At 44.7% G+C, this 19,993-nt stretch overlaps 1 protein-coding gene and 1 long non-coding RNA gene across 4 annotated transcripts in view; both read right to left on the minus strand.

Annotated features, from left to right (window-relative positions):
- The window catches only part of LOC108155766 (tyrosine-protein phosphatase 99A), a 111,463-nt gene extending 94,894 nt beyond the window's left edge, over nt 1-16,569 (minus strand). For 2 of the 3 annotated variants that reach the window (XM_017286813.2, XM_017286812.2), the window contains exons 1-2: nt 16,176-16,568; nt 9,432-9,861 (exon numbers count right to left, since the gene is read on the minus strand). In XM_017286813.2, coding sequence (XP_017142302.1) covers nt 9,432-9,534 — 103 coding nt within the window. In that variant the 5' untranslated portion in view covers nt 9,535-9,861; nt 16,176-16,568. Of the gene's footprint in view, nt 1-9,431; nt 9,862-16,175 lie in introns of all 3 variants that reach the window. The other variant, XM_017286815.2, reaches the window with a different exon arrangement.
- Nucleotides 1,488-3,516, minus strand: LOC117186919. The gene is made up of 3 exons (XR_004471765.1): nt 2,814-3,516; nt 2,506-2,702; nt 1,488-2,448 (listed from the first exon to the last, which is right to left on the minus strand). It is a non-coding gene; the product is annotated as an uncharacterized LOC117186919 (long non-coding RNA).
- Nucleotides 16,570-19,993: the final 3,424 nt, after the last annotated feature.

The raw sequence follows: 19,993 nt of genomic DNA on the forward strand, positions 1-19,993 counted from the left end.
CAAATGTATTGCATTTATTTCCGCAGTTCCGCAGTGGTTGCTGTGTTTCGGAAGCGCTTTTAAAATATTCATGAGTATCAAATGTTTGATAGAGTCGAGCCCCACTCCGAGAGCGATACATCAATGAAGGGCTCTGATCTCGTGTGTAGGGCCTAAGCCGACTAACTGTCGAATTGGTTTTCTGTCTGGCTTTCTGCTTGGCTGTATGCTGAAAAATCGTTGAATCTATTTTAATATTTATACGATAAATTTGTATATGTCTATGGGCAATTAATCAAAACATTCATGAGGCCCTGCCATCGTGCGCGTATTGGCATCACGCATCACGCATCACACATCGAACATCACACAACACACATCCGAGCCGTAACCCAGTTACGTGTCGGGGTTTTGATTGATCATACTCGTATTCGTGGGTTTTGGGACTGTCTCTGTCTCTGTCCCTGGTATGCGACCCGTGTCCTGTAATTAGCACACGCACACGTTGACCTTCTGACATGATGCTGCTGGTGATACTGCTGCTGGTAATTGCGTAATGAAAATTAATAGATTTATGACCATCATCATTCTCTGCAGGCATTAAAGGCAAGTCAATCCTCAGAGTGCGCTTTAAAAAACGTTGAGAGCCAGGGCGAGAGCGGGGGAGAGATTGCTGCAAGGCTTTCCATTTTTGACAAGCGACGGCAATAAAAGCCAAACAAAGACAACAGAGAACAGAGAACGGACGACGCCATTGGGGAACCCGTCACAGGACCCTTTTTATTGCCCCGAAAAGTGTATGACAAATGCGTGGCAGTGGCATGGGGCATGGGCCATGGGGCATGAGGCAATGCCATGGACATGGGCATGGGCATGGAGCAGTGACTGTAGCAGTGGCATCACATCGCATCGCATCACATCGGTCGTAAAAGCTGCGAGACGCCTCCATTGTTAATCTCCACTCACGGCTACGCTTCTGTTTGGCTTTTGTTTTATTGTCGCACTTATTTTTATTTGCACATCAAGTGATGATGCCACACACACAAAGAGAGTGTTTCTCTGTGGCAGCCAGGACTGCAGGCAAAGGACTGCTCTCAGCTTGATTAAATTATAAAAATTGTATTATGATGGAACAGGACAACAGAACGAGTACAAGTACTGCTTCTGTCCAAAACCGATTTCGATTCGGCTTTCCAGCAGCCAACGGGAAAACATTCACTTGGCAGGGATTCAATGGCTTTACAGGCGGTAGTCGAGCGGGGGTTCTATCTACTGAACCAACTCCCTAGGGCCTAGGGCCAGAACTTGGCCTGGTATTTGGGTCAGACGGCAGATGGTGCATCGCTCTGGTTGCTGCCACACGCACTGGACGAGTAGTAACTAGAATTTAATTTAAAACTTTTGCTCATCCTCGGGACAAAAGCACAAATAAATGTGCCAGCTACAGGTCCAAGTCTTCTCCGTTTTCACTTAGTATCAAATTGTTTTGCAACTGGCATAATAACTCACTTAAAATCAAAATGAAAGCCCAAACTGTACTGAATTACCAAAAAACAAATTAAAATGTCTTTACTGACCGAGCAGATGTCTTGGGAGAAGCCTCTGTTGCAAGCCTCAATTGTAGATTAAAATGCTCCGGAGTCGTGTTCGGAGCATCCATCCTTTTGCTGTTGCCCCCTGCGGCTGTGGCTGTGTTCAAAAAGAGTGCACTTCGTAGTGCCTTTGTAGTGCACTAAGGTATTGAGAGAGAAAGAGACACAAAGGTGTTTCTCAAGTTGAGCAGGAATTCATCTGAGCAACCGCATTCCAATCTGCCTGAGTGCTTCCTTTGAGAGTCGGGCCAGAGAGTCACCCACTTCCGGGGGGACTGTGTAATTATTTCATCTAATTAATTTAACGTCGAATCGAAAGTTTTCACACACAAAGACATCAAAGAAATCGTGGCAGGACAAAGCACCCTAATTGGTGACCACTCTTGAGGAGAGCCTTGGCCTAGTGCTAAACGCTAATAAACCTGATGATCAGCTTAATAAACCAAGATTCGCCCACGACATGGTATCGGGGTTGAGTCCATTCCAGGCGCCGGTCAATCCAAGCGGAAGCGGAAATTGTCTCCAGCCAGGAAGTGCTGCCCTCTTTTTTTCTTCTTTTTTTTTCAAGCAGTATTTTTTCAAGCAGCTTAGCTGCTGTCGGCCAGAAATTGGATTTATCTGCTTCGTTAGTAAATTGGTTGTGATAGGCGCGACATCATGGACTGGTCAGCCAGCCAACCAGCCAACCAGCCATTCAGCCATCAGACATCCAGCCAGTCCGTTGGCCATTTAGCAGAGCCAACTTCATCCGACTGCAGAAACCAACTTCTGGGCTGCTTGCCAGACAACTGCAGGCCGTGGGTGAGTGGGTAGACAGTGGGTGACATCCAGGCTCAGTGTCTTCCTGCACAGTGGACGACAGTGCAAGAAAACGAAGCTGCGGGAATTCATCTGTTATTTATAGCAGCTCTTAAGATCCACTATTTTTCCATACCATTTTCAAAATTTTAAGCAGCTTGGCTCAGACCATACATATCTTCTTCTTCGGTGGGAAAGCAGCTGAAGAGCTAAGGAGCTGAAGCTGCTTCGAAATGATTTTTATGCGAATTTTATTATATTTTGGCTGTGGAGAGAGAGCTCCAGCTTCAGCTCTGGCCTCGAGGCTGCTTAAAGCTGCGGCTGCGGCTGCGACTGTCGGGGGAAATTGTTTCATTATTGACTTTCCGCCCCGCCGAAATAAATGCTTAAATAATCCCGAGGCGTTTCAATTTCAACAACGTTGAAGTTCTCCCAGCCGCTTACCCTTTGCTGGGGGTACATTCGAATGGCCTTGATACAGGACATTCCTCGTCCAGTCCGTCACTGAAGGGTAGCTAAACGTCTGGGAAGTTCAGTATTCTGCTTCTGGTTTTTGGATTACAATTTCCATTTGGTGTTTATAATTTGCGTAGCAAATTGAGCGAGAAAAATGGTGACATTCATGCGCGCTACGCAACTAATTTGCGAGTCCAGCTGGGGCTATGGATGGGTCTGGGGATGGGAATGGGGCTGAGACCACGACGAGGATGGTGATGATGATGAACTGCCCGCAGGCGTCTGATTTATGGGTCTCGGCTCCCACAACACAGCTTGCTTTTGAGAGTAGATGGATAGATGTGGAGACCAGAAACTGAAGGAAAGCAAAGCAAAAACAGGCCATGTGGAGGGTCTGCGTCTACCATTCGACTGCATGGATTAATGAGCCACAGCGCCGACCACATTGGGATTTTTGAAGCCTGATGCCGGAGCGAGGGCCAGCACTGGCTGGCCCGGGAGGGGCCAGGGCTCTCTGGATTATGTTGACTTTGTGCAGCCAATGCTGCAGGAGCCGAAACAAAAGGACAAGCTCTGACAGAGCAGAGCAGGATGTGGATGTGCCTCTTCTACCTGCCTCACTCTCTCTCTCTCTCTCTCTCTCTGTGCCACTGTCTGTGTGAGCTCTGGCCCCTCGACTGGTGGCAAAAATTAAATTATGACAGCAAATGAACAGCCTCTGGCGGGAAGGAGAAGCGGGCTGGACCGTACCGGACCGGGCCAGGCCGGAACTGCCGAGCCGAGCCGTTGGCGCTCAGGCTAATAATGAAATACATGAATTTTTTAGACAATAATCGCTGCAGCTTAGGCGGGATTATAATAGGCGCATGATGGCACAGGGAATACCAGATCAGGTGCGGTACCGTGAGGTGGGAGGAGGAAGGATGGGTAAGTCCCTTTTCCATTGCGGTTGCTTTTCCTTTTGCGGTTGCACTTTAAGTTTCAGCTATCGGCGACTTAAAGTTCATTCCAAATGAACTGAATAAATAAAAAAAGGAAAGGATTTGCTGGCCTGAATATAATCAATTAAAATTAACCATCCGCTGGGAGTGCATTTTTAAACATCAATATTTTCCCTGGTAATTGTCTAATCAATTATTGTTGTTTATCCAAATCGATGCAAATCAGTTGTTATGGTTTCATAAATAAACATTAAATGCAATTAAATTGTTAAATGACTCACATTTAGCGAGTGATTCATATTTGTCGAGCAGCACGTCGAGAGCCCGGCAAACATTGTAAAAGATTTACGATGTGCATAAATTCTATGATTTCCCAATGGGTTAATTGACTATTTTCGCCTCACCGAGCAGCAGCCATCTCTGCTCCCATTTTGCTCCCAAGACAATTGTAATGAAAATTTAATTTCCATTTAATTTAAATCCATTGCCCTAAAAGAAATTCTAAGCAGAGTTGTCTGATGCTGATCTGCCATTTGGATTATGGTTTATCAGTTTTTGTCCCGCACTTTCGAGCCTGAGCTGAAAATATATATTGTGTTGTTGTCTGCTACAGCTCCCCAAATTTAATTAAAGTTGTAACAAAATTATTTCGATATGCAAAGCAAGCCACGACACGACGATGGAGCTGGCTGGCGGTGAGGACGACAGCAGCAGCAGCAGCAGCAACAGCAGCATCCAGAACAAAGGCAGAAGCTAAAGCCAACAGCGCAGCATAGTTGGTAGCCAGCGTAGTAGAAAATTTGTGTAAAAAGCGTAAAATATTATTTGCAAATTTTTGCCTGGGAAAACTGTGTGAAAACTCAAACAAAAAACAAGAAAGTGCACGCCGCCTCGTCCGCCCATCTCTATGACAACAATTTGGTTTATTTTTTACAAAGGAGATTTTCATTTGGATATGTCTGGAATAGTTTCCCCGTTGGTTTTTATGGCATTATTATTTGCCAATATTTTTCACATTCACGTACACAAATGTCGGGTGGTTCGGTTCTGTGATTTTGGACTTTAGGCAGTCCGTAGTTTTTGTTAGTTGCAGATGATATACATATATGTACATGTATGCATAACGAGAAAGAGACTTTGGCATTTTTGATTTTTAATTGAATTTTTGCCATGCCGTGCCAGGCCATGACATCCAACCGACCGTCGGGAAAAGTCAACTGCGGAGCAGCAAACAAGCAGAATATGAATCCACTCGTTGTATACGTATGCGTATACGTAATAGGAGAGGCATATTCAATATCCAATATCGGATTCATGATTTCTGATTTCTAGGACTCTTAACGCTTGATTGGTTACAGTTTTTCAGTTTGCAGTTTGGCATCCACTCCACTGCACTGCTCTGAATCGTAACAAATAATCAAATTTTATTCCCTGGATCTCGTACTGCACCTCGAACTTGCTAATTGATATGCATGTATCGTATTTTCCAGAGCTCCAGTTGCAGTGGCAGTTGCAGGTCCACCCCATTAGAGGTAGTGCTATAGGAAAGTGGCTGCTGCTGCTGTTGTCCTTTTGACATTTTTCCATTAATTGAAAATGCCAATAGCACACCCAGCAGAACAATGAACCATCAAATTGTCAGCCAGCCATATTGTGTGCCTCCGGCGGTCTCCCCCGCTCTGGCATTCTGCCCCAATCTGCCCCATTCTGCATTGTATTATTTGTGGGCGCCCTGTCTAAATTTGCCATCCGCATAAATTATGAAAAGCCCACGTTTGCTGGCCTATTTCGATGACATTGCCATTGCCATTTCCATGGCAGTTGCAGTTGCATTGTATTCCAGTGTTGGGAGAACTATTTTCTATTTCCCGCGCTGGGTTCAGTATATTTCTTTTTCGTCCGCCTTTTTTGTGGGTGCTTCTGTTCTGTTGTTGCATCATCAAATATTCCGCACTATTTACCATTGTATGGAGTGGTGGTGCTCGTGTGGATGGCTCTGGCAAACCAAACAAATGTCAAAGCAGTTCCTATTTGCCCCTTTATTTGGTAAATGCGGTTGGACTTGCCATTTCTGTTTGATTTTGGAGAGGGAATTCAAAGAATTTTCCAATTTTCATTCCGGTGGAAATATAAGGAATCCCCAGTCAATGTTCTTTCTAGCTCCGATCTTTCTCCACAGAAGAGTTTGCATTTAAGCTGTGGGTCTCCTCTCTCCTTGCTGCCAGAAGAATGCCTTAAAGATTGTTCGAGGATGTGCGAAACTAACTCTTAATCCTGCGATTCAATGTAACTCTTAACCAATTTTTGCTTTTTCTTTTAAGACTTCCTCGGCAAAAACTAATTTGGAAAATTGTTTTTAGCTACTCTTGGCTTTGCCTCTGCTGTTGCTGTTGCCTGGGGCAAGTGAAAATTTGCAAGAGGGCTGAATGAATCTAATAAAGAAATTACTCCAGACAGGATAGCCACCAAGGACGCGTCGCCTACACTAAATAAAATCTCAGACAATTTCCTTCCCTTCGTTCCCGTAGCTGCTGTGTTGTGGTTGTTGCTGTTGCTGTTGATGTCGCCAATGGTTCGGTTCGGCATTGTTGTAATGAGCTGAATATAAAGTGCGTGCGGGCTCGAATCGAGGGAGTCCTAAATCGCTGTTTGCTCTTAGACATAACATGAATAATTTAAAAACAAAAGCGAAACGATTTGCGACGTGCGACACCCGAACGACTTCTAATACACTTTGGCAAGTGCGGTTGGGTGTGGTGCGGTGTGTGTTGTTTGTTGTGGTGTGGGTGTGGGTGTCCTCTCATAAGCTTTGTCAACTGTGGTTGGGTGTGTATGTGTGCTGTAATTGCAGATGTGTGAAACCGGAAAAGGGACATTCAAGTCGAGCTAATAGCTGGAAACAAAGGAGGGGGCGACACGCCATGGTGACATTCAGGCATTCACTTTACCAATTTTAGCCCAATGCGGGACTAAATCGAGATGAGACGAGAGAGAGGTGACTGCGGGCTGAGTCCGTAGACTGGGGGCACGTGCCACTAGCTGCCGGTTCAATAAATATGCCTTGACGGCAAAAATTGCCTATTCAACCTGGTATTTTCTGGCAGATCTGCTGACTTATTCATGGGGGCCGCTACACCAAGCCATAACCATTGCTTTTATTGGTTCTCCATTAAGCTGGAGCTCCATTGTGGTGACGGATGAAGCTCTCGACTTGGAAAACAACTTTCAGCTGGCAGTTCTTTTGTCCTGGCTTTATGCATCTCCATCTCGCGCACAGTGCTTGCCAGTGTGGCATCATTTAAGCCAACAATTAGCTGCGACTAGCTGCAGTTACACGGCCACTTAAGCCCGAGCTGTGAAAACGTTAGAGGCGAAAGTAGACCAAGTACCCCTCAGTTTTGTCAATGCTTTGTTGCCGGTTTCGGTTCTGTTTGGTTTTGTTTTGTTTCGTTTTGTTTGTGTGCGTCGCATTGTGGAGAACTTTAATTACGAAAACATTTTCAAAAGTTTTTCATAAATTTCTCGCACTTAACCGCAACTACATAACGCAAACAAAAGTTGCAAGTAAAAGTCTCTCCCTGTGTGTGTGTGTGTGTGCTACTTATTTTTGTGACGACTGTTGGTGTTGCTTTTGTTGTGCTTGCAACAGCAGCAGCAGCATCAAACTTTCGCTCTGATAGCAACAGCAGCACCAACAGCAGCAGCATCGCTGTTGCATCGCATCGCATCGCACATCAATAAAACGAAAATTGCTGCCAAATGGTGCACAGTTGTCGCAGGAACTGGAAGGCGTTCGCCTCTCTGGGAGAAGGCGTGGCTGGGTGGCTGCTGCTGCAGTGAAAACAATCGAAATTATAGCAAACAAGCGCGTAAACTTTTCGCTTTCATGGTCGAGCGTATATGTATTTTATATATGTATTTAACTGTGTGCCACGGAGTGCGTGTGTTTGTGTGTGTGTGTGTGCGGCTTGTAGTTTTATTGCTGATGTTGCTGCTGCTGCTGTTGTTGTTTTTGTTGATGCTGCGCAGGCTGCAGACACACATTAAAATGGCCGACAAAAAGCACCGCCAACTGGCAGTCTAATGCCAATGCAGACACAGAGACACACACACACACACACAGAAAGCTATCGGTAATCGCCATTGTTTGCATGTGTGCTGGTTTGTTCACGGCTTTTTATGCTCCCGGCTCCTCCTCTTTATCTCTCGCGTTTTTCATACTCTTGCGGAGGATACTTTGATTTTTATAAGAGTTTTGCAAATCGAAAGAAAGAAGTGGTTTCCTCTAAGCGTCTCTCGTTAGCATCGCTCCTCTGTTTATAAATAATGTGAGGGAAAAATTTAAAATAGTAGCTCGTAAGCTCGTAGGGTATCCAAAGTTTCGGCCCATAAAGTGAGCTTTCGTTTTTCTGGTTTTTGTTTGCCGCCCGCTTTTTATTGCGGCTCTTGATGACGAGCGAACTGCGAACTCATTTGCGTGCACATTTTCGTAGCATACTTTTTGGGGCCTCGCTGGAAATGGCAACCCTGGAATGGCGGGCGACGGTCATGAAAAAATGTGTGTCAACAAAAGTTTTGGTTTGAAAATGTTTCTGTTCTCACTGTTCTAGTGCCAGATGCTCATGCTGGGCTCTCTGGCCGCTCTCTAATGGTTCTGCAGGGACCACACCGAGACCCAACTATGACAAAACCTGACTGCAATTAGAGACTCGACTCGACTCGACTCCACTCGGGTGGAGGTTGTTTCAGGGCAACCCCTTCACTTGATATTTGAAATCGTGTGGAACTAGTTATGCTGCCATAATTAAATGTAAATTATCGCCATGTGTACAAAACTGTTTTCATGTTTACTTATTTATTTGTCAGTTAATTAGTTCGGGCTGTGCTCTCTCTCTCTGTCTCTATCTCACTCTCAGTGTGTGTGTGTTTCCCTGTACTTCCTGGTACTGCCCCATACTGAAATCCTGTTAGCTGTCTGTTTTTCCGGGACTTTTCCTGTTCAGTGTGCACTGCAAACCACGTACAAGAAATGTAATTATTTTCATTACATCAACAAACACACCCGATAAAAATGTACACCCAAGTAACAACAATGCCGAAAAAAAAAGAAAACGAGAGAGAAAACATGGCAGCCGAAACCACAGCGTCGGCATTTCCAATAGAACAGGACAACAATAGGGAGGAGAAACGCCAAGAGGGGGAGGGAGACAGTGAGATATGTATGTGTGTTCTTTTGTTTATTTTTGACATTGACGGCCCTCATTAATGTAAACGACGTCGGCGGGCATAAAAAGGCGACCTTCTGTAATTATAATTAATACGAAAAGAACATGAGCCCCACACATGCACTTACTGGCACACAACTTCCGCTGTCAATCTGCCCCATGCCCCATTTGACCCGAAACCAATACAAGAAAAGAAACCTCAGAGAGTGTAGGGGCGGGGGAGAGTCCTTTCGAGAACAGATTACAAATTGCGTCTTTGCGGCATTAAAAATTCCATTAGCTGCAAACTGCCCGCGTTAATTAGTGCCGCAAAACCACGAATAGATAATTTGATTTCCTCTCAAAGGGAGCGGAGTGGACTGTTAGGGTTCTGGGAGGGTTGCTTTCCCTTTGCCTTTCCCATTCATTTGAATTATGTTTAACTTCAACCCGAAACTTACCAAAGATCCGTCCTGCCCGGGTGGCTGTCGTCAGGAGCAGCACAAAGCCATAGATGATGAGTCCTCGCTGATGCTTGGATTTGGCCGATATGCGCAGCGTCATTTTGTTGTCTTTATATTTGGTTTTTGGTTTTTAGTATTTGGTATTTTTATTTTGTTTTATTTCCTTGTAATCTAAAGCGATTCTGCGGTGGTTTCAGTTACGTATTTTTTCTTTTTGTTAGATTTTGGTTTCTCTGATTTGTTTCTCGCCCCTCCGGCTATAAAAATTTGTATTTATTTGTTAGTAGGGTTTTCAGTTCCAATTAAACTATGTATGTTTGTTTTATAAGCTGTTCTCCCTTTTTTTTCAGCTATATTTATTTGAATTCCTTTTAGTTTTTGTAGTTTTTTGCACTGATTCTGCCTTTAGGTAATCATTTTAAGCGAGCTGCAAATATAAATGAAAAAAGGAAAAATTATATTACATATTATTTCTTGCAGGCAGGAATTCTCAAAAAAATATTGTATTTGATTTTATGACGTTTGCTTTTAGTTAGAATCATAATAAATTCCCTATTTATCCTAATATTGTATTACAAAAAATCTCTATTATTTTAGATATTTCAATTTTAGACCTAAATTTCTTTCTTTTTCAAAACCAAATATATGTTGTTTGTTTTTGCTTGTAGAAGCTTTTTATGTGTTTTTGGTTACTTTTAGTTGTAATATACATATGTTCATGTGTTTTATAGGCATTTGGTGTACGCGTGTATCGCTTAAGTGCTTGCTCTTTGCTGGCATTTCGTTTCCTTTAGACTTAGATTAAATCCATTTGGTTAGCTCTGATATTCCTTTTTTTCAAATCCCTTTTACTATCTCCTAAAGTTTCACTTTGATGTCCCTTTCGTTTCAGTTCTGCGGCTGCGAAATTAACTAAAGATGTCAGTCCCGACCCGACCAGCGGGGAAGCATAAACAGCACACACTCACACATACACAGATGCGCACACACACTGAGAGAGAGAGAGAGAGAGAGAGAGAGAGAGACACACACATGCACACCCATGTAAGGGTTCAAGTTTATATGCTGAGAATGAATTTGGCATTTTTATAACAACACAGCGGCGGCACGGCACGGCACGGCACTGCACTGCACACTCGGAAGTCTGACAACATAAAATGGAGTGAAATCTGTGCTCTGCTGGTGGTGGTGGTAGTGGTGGTGGTGCACTGTGCAGAGTCAACTAATGTGGCCGAAGGGTGCATCGGGATGCCGGGTGGGGCATAAAAGTGGGGTATAAAAGTGAAATGCAACGCAGCAGTCAGGCGGCGGAGCGCGATGGGATGGTGCCTGGTGCACATTTAATGCGGCAACAGTTACAACATGTGGCAGCAAATGGCGATTGTTGTTGGCCAAACAACTTGGCTTTTGACTATAAAAACTGCGAGTGGAGTTAGAGTTCGAGCTGGAGCTGGAGCTGATGCAGCAACCAGAGCCGGAGCACGCCTTAAAGTTGCCCCACCAATCCATATACCACCATACACCATGTGTTCACCAGGGGACCCGATCCGTGTGTGGGGTCGGGCCCTGGAGGCGGCTTCAACTTTGGCAACAACGACGGCCGCCGCACATTGCACATGACGTAAATGTTGTGGTTGCTTTTAAAAACTTTGTTTTAATGTGTTTGCTGCAGGCTGCAAGTTTTTTTTTTCTTGCTATCCCCCCACCTCCGCAAAAGACGACCCAGTCCCCCCCATCACTACCCTACGCTGCTGCCATCCCCCTGTCATTGTGTTGACGTTGAAATTTAAAGTTCAAATTTGTAACTTCCACTTCTACTGAAAGTTGAAATGAAAACAAAAATTGTGCAGACAACAAATCGTTTGGTCCTCAGGCACACACGGCACATGTCTTCCTCTTCCAGAGATTGTTCTTATTTTAAAGCAGTGGTTACGAGCTTGTGCACTGTATTATCTTTAACATTGAATTTATTTATAATATATATCGGCTATTTAATATTGGTGATTTACAGGTTATATTACAACAGGTAAACCGGCGGTTGCTTAGGTTTCGGACAGCAGGAATAACAACACAACTATGCTCGAAAACTAGGGGTTTAAGTGGTAAGTTATGGTATGAATAACTATGAACAATAGGAAACTCAAATAATCGGCTCTCAATAAGCAGAGTAGACCTCCAATTCTCTGTATATTTATCTCTTGGGCATACCGACAACCATTAAACAATAGAGAAAACAGGAGATTATTTAGGTAGCCCAAGAATTTTGTATTCGAGGTATTTATAAATCTGCCGAAACTCTCCACTTAAGCGTCTTTCTTATTAGTTTTAAGCGTGTGCTTCTCTTTTTCCCCCACCTGCCTTTCGACTCTCGTTCGCTTACATTCTCTCTAGCACTTCCTTTTCGGGGATTTTATTTCTCGTTAATAAAAGCATCTGGTCGGGTCAGACAGACACCTGAAACAGAAACAGCCAGTGCATACATTTCCCTTTTGTGATATTATTGCATTGTGTATTTTAACAACCATTTTTAATGCAACTTTTACTCTTTCTCTCTCTCCCTCTCGCTCTCACTCTCTGTCTGTCATCTCTTTCTGTCTGATTCTTTTAGCAAACAAAAAATGAATGAGTAAAGAAAAACAAGCAAAATATTATGACTGCTGCTGGTAATTGAAGTTATTTTCCATATTACAAACCCTTGGATTTTACGTGTGCAAAAACACGTTGACTTTTTCCCTGTCGACACACTGTACTGTGGCCAGCCATGTGTGCCTGTGTGCCTGTGCACTAGTGTGGGTGTGGCAGAAGCACAAAAACTGAGTTTGTGTAAATAAGTTTTCCTAGAGAATGTGGCTGTTGTCTGGTTTCGCTCCTGCCCAGGAAACAACATTTTCACAGTAAAGAAAAACAAAAACAAAAAAAATAGAAAAAGAAAATAAATACAAAAATCTAGAAAATATTCTAAAAGTTTAATTTGGGTTTTTCGTCAGTAAAATGTTGATCCTTTGGGAATTCTACATTTAAGTAACGAAAATGCTGTACTAATTCAAGTAATTCGAATAGTTTTTGATGTACGGGTAAGCCCCATCATTACTAGCTGCTACTTTGAAGCTCCTGTAACACCTTTCGGTTGTTCCAATCCAAATGAAGACATTGGCTGGCGAAGCCCGTAAATAGCCGCTGCTAGACGACCTCAAATAGCCAACGCCTTACTCTAAGCACCTTAACGACAATTGCCCCCAGCTCTGGCTTCATTTCTCCATTCACTCCAACCACTCCACCCACTCCATCCACTCCATCCACGGCACTGGTCCGTCAGCATGACCACTCAACAAGTTCCGTAACTCGTTCGAGGGCACTACGGCACGGGCCCTTAATGACCAGTTGTCCAGTGCAGGGGGGCGCCGAGTGCCACGGGCAATTAAAGTGCCTTCGCACAGCAGAAACATTTTCTCAATTTTCCACATAATTCCGACTGCGTTTCACCCATCCATTCTTCGGCCTGGCCGGCCCTTTCTGTTTTTCGCTCTGCTCTTCCATTAGATGTTCATAGACAGTTGCGAGCCGCTTTTATGCCCGAATGCTCGGCCCGGGAGCCCTGGGAGCGAACGTTAAGTAGCTAAATGTCAGTAGCCGATTTGCAGTTATGACAACACCCACAGTTGTCGTCGCCCCAAAGTGCAGTTACTCGCCCCCATTCGGGGGGAAAACTTTAAATTAAACAGCGACAGCAAAAGCTGGGGGAAAGTGATGGCAGCGACGGCTGCCGACGCTATAGATACCCTTGAAGATTCTATTTACTGATAGAATGTTTCAAATTTGATTAATTTTTAATCATTGTCCACCAGGTTAAAGCTGAGGCACTACTTTTTATAGAAACACAAGGACACAAGGATATATGTATGTAGGTACCAGTACATAGATCGTCTGTTCATGCTAATCATAAGACAAATAATTTCCTCTCTGAGTCTGTGAAAAATCAGAATACTCCCTGCAAGGGTATACAAATATGGAACTGCATTTTCCATGAGGCATGAAGAGAAACAAGCAACACGGGAATCATACAAAATATGCAAAGGACAGCAGAGCAGAGCAGAAGCACGGGAACAGCAGGAACAGAAGTTGTAATTTACAGCTTATATACGTAGAAATAAAAAATGAATTAAGACAACGAACGAGCAGCCATGACAGCTGGCCCCACAAGTCCTGCCTGCCTGCCTGCCTGCCTGCCTGCCTGCCTGCCTGCTAGTCTGCACCTCCACCCGCATCTGCAGGCACACTCCAAAGGTACAGGAAGAGGTACAGGTAAATGCATAAATAAATAACGCAAAGGTCTAACAGAAAAACTGAGAAACAGAAAAGCAGAAAAAGAGTGGAGCGAACAAGTTCGTAAATGTGGAATTATAATTAAATGCTTTGACATGAAAGGAATGCAGTCAAATAGAAGCCAGCCAGCCCCGACTCGGAGCTCGGAGCTCGGATAATTAGCAGAGCCAAAGGTGTTGGAATGTCCTTGCCTTGGTCCAAGTCCCTGAATGAGAATTATTATTAGCTGCGAGTGGTAACTTTTACTAATCTAATCAGGTCTCTTTGAACTGCAACTGGGTTAACTCTTTATTAACTTTTAAATCTAACAGAAAATGTATTCTACTCTACAGTTGCTCGCCTGTCAGCCGCCTGTCACCGGCAGACACACAGCACAAAACAAACTGAATCCTCTAAAAAAATGAAAACAACCACGTGTCAAGTGAGTGCATGTCTCTATATTTGTCCCGCTGTCTCCACGCCACTCGGTGGCAACTATGGATGGAGATTATAATGCCAGACGGTGCACAAAGAAGCGAAATAACAAACACTGGAATAACAACGGGCTCCTGCTGCAACAACTTAAGTGCAACTGCAGTCGCAGTCGCAGTCGCAGTGTGCCGTGCGCCGCGTGTGGGTGTGTGGCACCAACACTTGAGAGCGCCAACAATGGCTTTGTTGCATCTGAAACTGCAACAACGTCAAGGAGCACGGCTAGTGCCATGAAAGCACAATTGAATGTATGAAAATATTACACACCGGTTTTTTAGGAGCGATTTATGTGGCATGGCCACACACACCCTCTAATGGCCGCCTAATTATTTTGGGACAAGCAACTAATTTTGTCTGTTTTTAGGGACAGCGGCAGAGCAAGAGGCTGAGAGTGTGCCAGGATCACAGGAGTCACTGTGCACCGCTTACAATGAATTTATTATATTATTTGCTGATGTTTGCAATTTGGGCACGTGCCGCAAATTTTCAAATACGAGTACGAGTAGTTCTGCAAGCCAACACCGGACGTGGCACACACTCTGGAGAGGCGAGAGCTGCTGCCAAAGGTTGAGCAAACAAACACTTGCTTATACACTCACACTCGCACACACACACACACACACACACTTAGAGGGGGAGTCGGGTTCGGGCTGGGTCTGGGGCAAGGCTGCCTTTTTGAACCATTTTTTCGCTTCGCTGCGTTTGTTGACAAACATTTTTGAGTAGGGCAAACATAATGCCACGTAAAATACTCTTTAGGAAAAATAAAATAAAATAAAGTTAAGTGAGGGCACCCCTTCCCTGGCAGCATCAGCAACTGGAATCAGCGCAAATTTAGTGGCAAAGTAAATAAATTTATTTTAGTTTTCCCTCTTCTTCTGCCTCTGCTTCTGCATGTGCCCTGCCCATTGATTGCCATGGCCATTGTTGCTGGCCTCCATTTGGTGCCCCGAAATAGCCCCGACGAAATGTCTTAAGTCGCTGGCTGGCTTTTATTGCCGTTGCCCCAAACAAATGGCAGCTGGCAATACGAGTGCGACTATGTATGTACGAGAGGAGAACAGGAGGTATGCAGAGGAGAGGAGAGTCCTCTGGCCAAAAGAATCGAGAGTGAAATTAAGAAAAATGGCACAAAAGGGTCCAGAGCTTAGTGTTTGTTAAATGGCACATGCAGTCGATCGACAACCCTTTTGTTGGCCAACATCTCTCTCTCTCTCTCTCTCTCCCTCAGTCTCTGTTTGTGTGCTTAACAATAATGTTGGCTATTAGCGGCAGGGCATGACCGAATCCGGGGTCAGCAATTTGAAAACTTTTTCAAGGATCCTACGAGCCGAAATGCCAAACCAATTTCTCGGTGCCAAAAAGCCGACAAACCAGCCGCCAACCGACACTCACTAATTAACCAAATTAACCGAGATGGAAAAAGGGATAAGTTCTGGCCATACACTCGTAGTAGATGTCTTGGCCATATTCTTGGCTAACTCCTAACCTTCCGGCTGCACAGACACAAATTGAAAACGAAAATGAAAATGCTCCACTCCAAAGTGGGTCAGACGAGGCGGAAAGGAAAAAGTTTCGCAGCTCCCCTTTTGGCATAAGCAGAACAGAATCCAAATCGGGGTCCCAAATGCAAAATATGCTCCAGTGTGGACGCATTTTCGGTGCAGGCAATACGAGCTCGGAATTTTATTTCACAGCTCCACAGACCACAGCCAGCACACGATTATTAAGCGTTTAGGAGCAGGGATAGGATGATAGGATGAGCAAGGACTCGAGCAAATTTCATCCGGAACGTGGCTGAGCTGGGAATCAGCTGGAAGCTCCCCAATTTGCATGCAGGCGGCGAGCGTCCCGTTAAATGTGGCATGCTCCGAGGACCGGAGTGGAGCCGTGCTTATGGGGGTCAATCAGAAAGTAGGGTGTGGGGGTTTCCATCTGGGATAGGACCTTTTGCTGTGTGTTTACTTATGGGCCAAGCCGTTCTGTTCGTTCCTCGGGAGCCAGGCTGGCAACGATGACAATACGGCCAATGATTCCGTGGACGATGTTCGCACACAACACAAACACGAAATAAACACAGATTTCACTGAATGCTTCATCTTTTCTAATTTCAAATTTCCTCATTGGCGGATTTCTTATACGCGGCAGTACAATACTGGTATCATTCACATTGGACACTTGGCCCGAGGCCCTTGGCTGGATGGCTTCGGCACTTGGCTCTGCCAGTTGGCCCGGCTTTGGGGCACACGGATTCAATGGCTGGCTGAACGCTTCAGCGTCCTGGATGCCCACACACGCGACGCGAACGCACGAAGCCCGGCAGCGGCACCGGCAGCAGACACATCCTTACGGGCGCACAACAAAAACGAAACTGAAGCGCGTTCGTTTTTTGCACAAATAAATTCTCAGCTCGTCGTGGCAGTGGCAGATAGCGACAGCGACAGCGCGCTGCTGTGGCAGTGGCAGTGGCAACAACGGCAGACCGTTAGCTGTTCGCTTGCCTCGTGCCTCGCTTTCGTTTCGGGCAGCGGCGTCTGCCTTCGTCTCTCGATTCCGTTGCATAGATTTGAGCGCGGGTGGACGTTTCGTTTCGTCGTTTCGTTTGTTCGTCCTGCCCGAAGGCACACAGAGAAGCAAAAAGCGAGAGAGGAGAGAGCTTGGCCGCCCATCCGCTCTCCTGTGCCACTTTCAACTCCGAAACTCACCTCAATTCCGAATGGAGCGGCCTTATCACGGAGCGAGCACATGATAAGAGCAGAGCACACGACCTACACAACGCGCTCAGGTGAGAAAAGAAAAGAAGAGCAATGTTGTGGGTCGTTTGGGAAACGAAATGGGAACCACAGAATGTTATGTTAGTAAATGATTGGGTAAAGTCTATGTGAATATTTTACTTCTTTTAATATTCATAATACGAGTACATATGATTTTCAAATACTTTCTAGGCTAAAACGACTAACAAGCATCAATGAAAACCGTGTGGTTTCATCGCCTAACATTAAATTAGACTGGATATATGTAACTCTGCGCTCTGCTTACATCAGGTAAAATCATGTTAAGGCCCAGAAACAACAAGAAGAACCATATTTCAAATTATGCTCTATTATGCTTGCTTCAACACAAGCAACTCCAGCTATGGTAAATAACATACAGTATATTTGAAGTCATGTTAAAATTGATGAAGACTGAGGGGAACAGATTAGAAACACTGTTTAAGTCTGTTTTTAACATTTACTAGATTCATAACTTCAGAAAAGCCCTAACAGACACGCTTACATCTAGGGGAAGAAGGTTTTCGATATCATGTTTGTAGTCCTGTTGAGAACTAATAGCAGTAAGTCCGACTCGAAGCTATGTTGCGAGCAGGACCAACCACTGTAAGGAAACTACCCCTAACAAACCTACCCCAAGTGTCAGTAGAGTCGAATGTTATTAAAAGTCTCGTAGCAGGTCACTGTTAAAATTTCGAACCATACGAAATTGCTCTTCGGTGTTCGAATGTTGAGTGGCTGCGAATGTAAACACTTGCATTGGGGTAGAATGTTAAACATCCTTGAAGTACAATTAAATGTTATGTGTCTGCTTAAGGAAAGTTTTAAAATTTCGAAACCAGTTGGAAATTCGAATGTTAAGGCCTTATAAATACTTACATTGGTATGAGCTGTTAAGGCTCTGCCAGGACACCGAACGTGGTGTTTGGGTTCACACTCCAAATTTACTGGGCACTGTCTTTGGCCTTTGTGTATTTTCGGAGAATTTCCGTTTATAAATTACTATAAAAATCTCGTATATCTGAAGAAAAAAAATAGTTTAGATACAATATTAAAATAACTACAATAATTACTCTATGCTTAGATTGTGCCTTTCTTTGATACAGCACTGCTATTGTACATTCGCTGTTACTTTATTTAACATACAATGTTATCAGTCGGAAAGTATCGTAACACCTTTATTATATGTAGACTAAGCAATGTGAGATTACATTGCAGAGCTCCACTGTAGCATTCTGCTAGGAGACCAGCATGGATAAATCATTCTGAATGTTTACATTTCCGAAGATGTTACAGTGAATTAAACAGTACGAGTATTATGTTCCAGAACCTCTGGACAGGGCCAAGGTCTAACATAATTCTTAAACTTCTATAGAGGAAATTTAGCATTTAAATAATAGTGTTAAATGTTTATTACAGCTGTCCTTCTTCTACAAGTCCAATGGTATCCGTCCCCCATTGACCAGCCTTCAACTTCCGCAAGTATCGAATTGGGTACGAATTGGCACCTGTCCCTAGCCGATGGCCACGCCCCCGAGACAACTGCCCATAATTGAAAAGCAATAAACGGTGGAATAAATGAATTTAAGGCACACCCAGTCGAAGGGGGCGCATCCGTATCCCACCGCAATCGCATCCCGAGCGAAAGTTGATCAGAAGTCATCCCCCGGAAGTCAGGACTGCAATCGTGTTCGCAGTCCTGTTAATCGCAGGCTCTTCATGTATCTGCCGCTGTCAACGCCTCAGCGGAGGAAGGACAGCAAGAGAAGCCACCCCTAAACGCAACCAGCGACGATTTATAACCAATTTTAAATTGCAAAAAATTGCAATACTGATAAGGGTGCAGGGCCAGGAGCAGGAGCTATGGCAGGGGAAGGGGACGGGACAGTCATCAGCCGAAACCGAAACTAATTCGCAACAAGCGCAATAAAAATTATGAACAATAGCGGAAATTAGGCATGGCAGAGGGGAGGATCCCGTGCGGTTATGCCATTGACAGCGTAACGAAATGTTAACCAATGCATGACGAACGCCAGCAGCGTCTGCCTGAGAAGGAGGAACAGGACCAAGAATTGGAGACGACATTGGGGATAACACTTTCGCTGAGAGCGGAAGCACCATGACCATGCCCTCACTGCTCTGTGCCCTGTGCCCTGTGTCATGGGGGGGCGGCTAAGTTCAGGGCCCCTGGAAAATACAAACTTTAATTAGCAACTTTTTCGATTCTATTTTATTTTATTTCTTGTGTGTCGTTGGGGTCGTTGAGTGGCTGCCTTCTGCTGCTGCTGCTTTTGGCGTTGCACCTTTTTGCCTCCGGGGCACATGTTCGTGGTAAGTTGATGCCGCTTCGTGTCTCTCTCTCGTTCTGAATCTATGTGTGTGAAAAAGTTGCTGTCGAATGAGCTAGGATAGAGAATGCTCCTGATGCTGCTGCTGCTATTGCTACTCCGTACTTCGAGGGCGAATGACACTTGACAGTGATTTATGGCCGAGGCCACTGATAACCCGCCAGAGCTTGCTTGGCAAGTGCAAATCCAGGGCCACCGCCACCCCATTGCTCTGATTGCCCAACCCTCCCTCCGAACACGCTGATGCGATGGCACTCTCTTTGTTACGAATTTGTTGAGTTTCCTTTGGCCTGTGAAATATTTTCCATGCCGCAAATGCTGCAATTTTGAGCCCGGAACGCTCACATGTGCAATCATTTTTTATCGCAAATCTTTCTCTCTCTCTCGGTCTCGTCTTATATCAAAACTAAGCGGCTGTTTCGAATCGCTGTCATGTGGTGAGGTCCTGCTCCTGGTCCCGCTCCCAGTCCCTGCCCAGCGGGGTGTTAAATTGCTGCCTGTGCCTTGTGCCAGCCTCTATTTCAGCTTCATTCAACGCCATTAACCTTCTGTCAATTTCAATAAGTCAGCTGCACAAAAAGAACCATTCATGGAAATCTGCTGCAATTGCTGCAGAACCAGAGGCACATTAGGGCAGCCATAATCA

This window comes from Drosophila miranda, chromosome 2, assembly GCF_003369915.1.
Source record: "Drosophila miranda strain MSH22 chromosome 2, D.miranda_PacBio2.1, whole genome shotgun sequence".
Classification (NCBI taxonomy): domain Eukaryota; kingdom Metazoa; phylum Arthropoda; class Insecta; order Diptera; family Drosophilidae; genus Drosophila; species Drosophila miranda.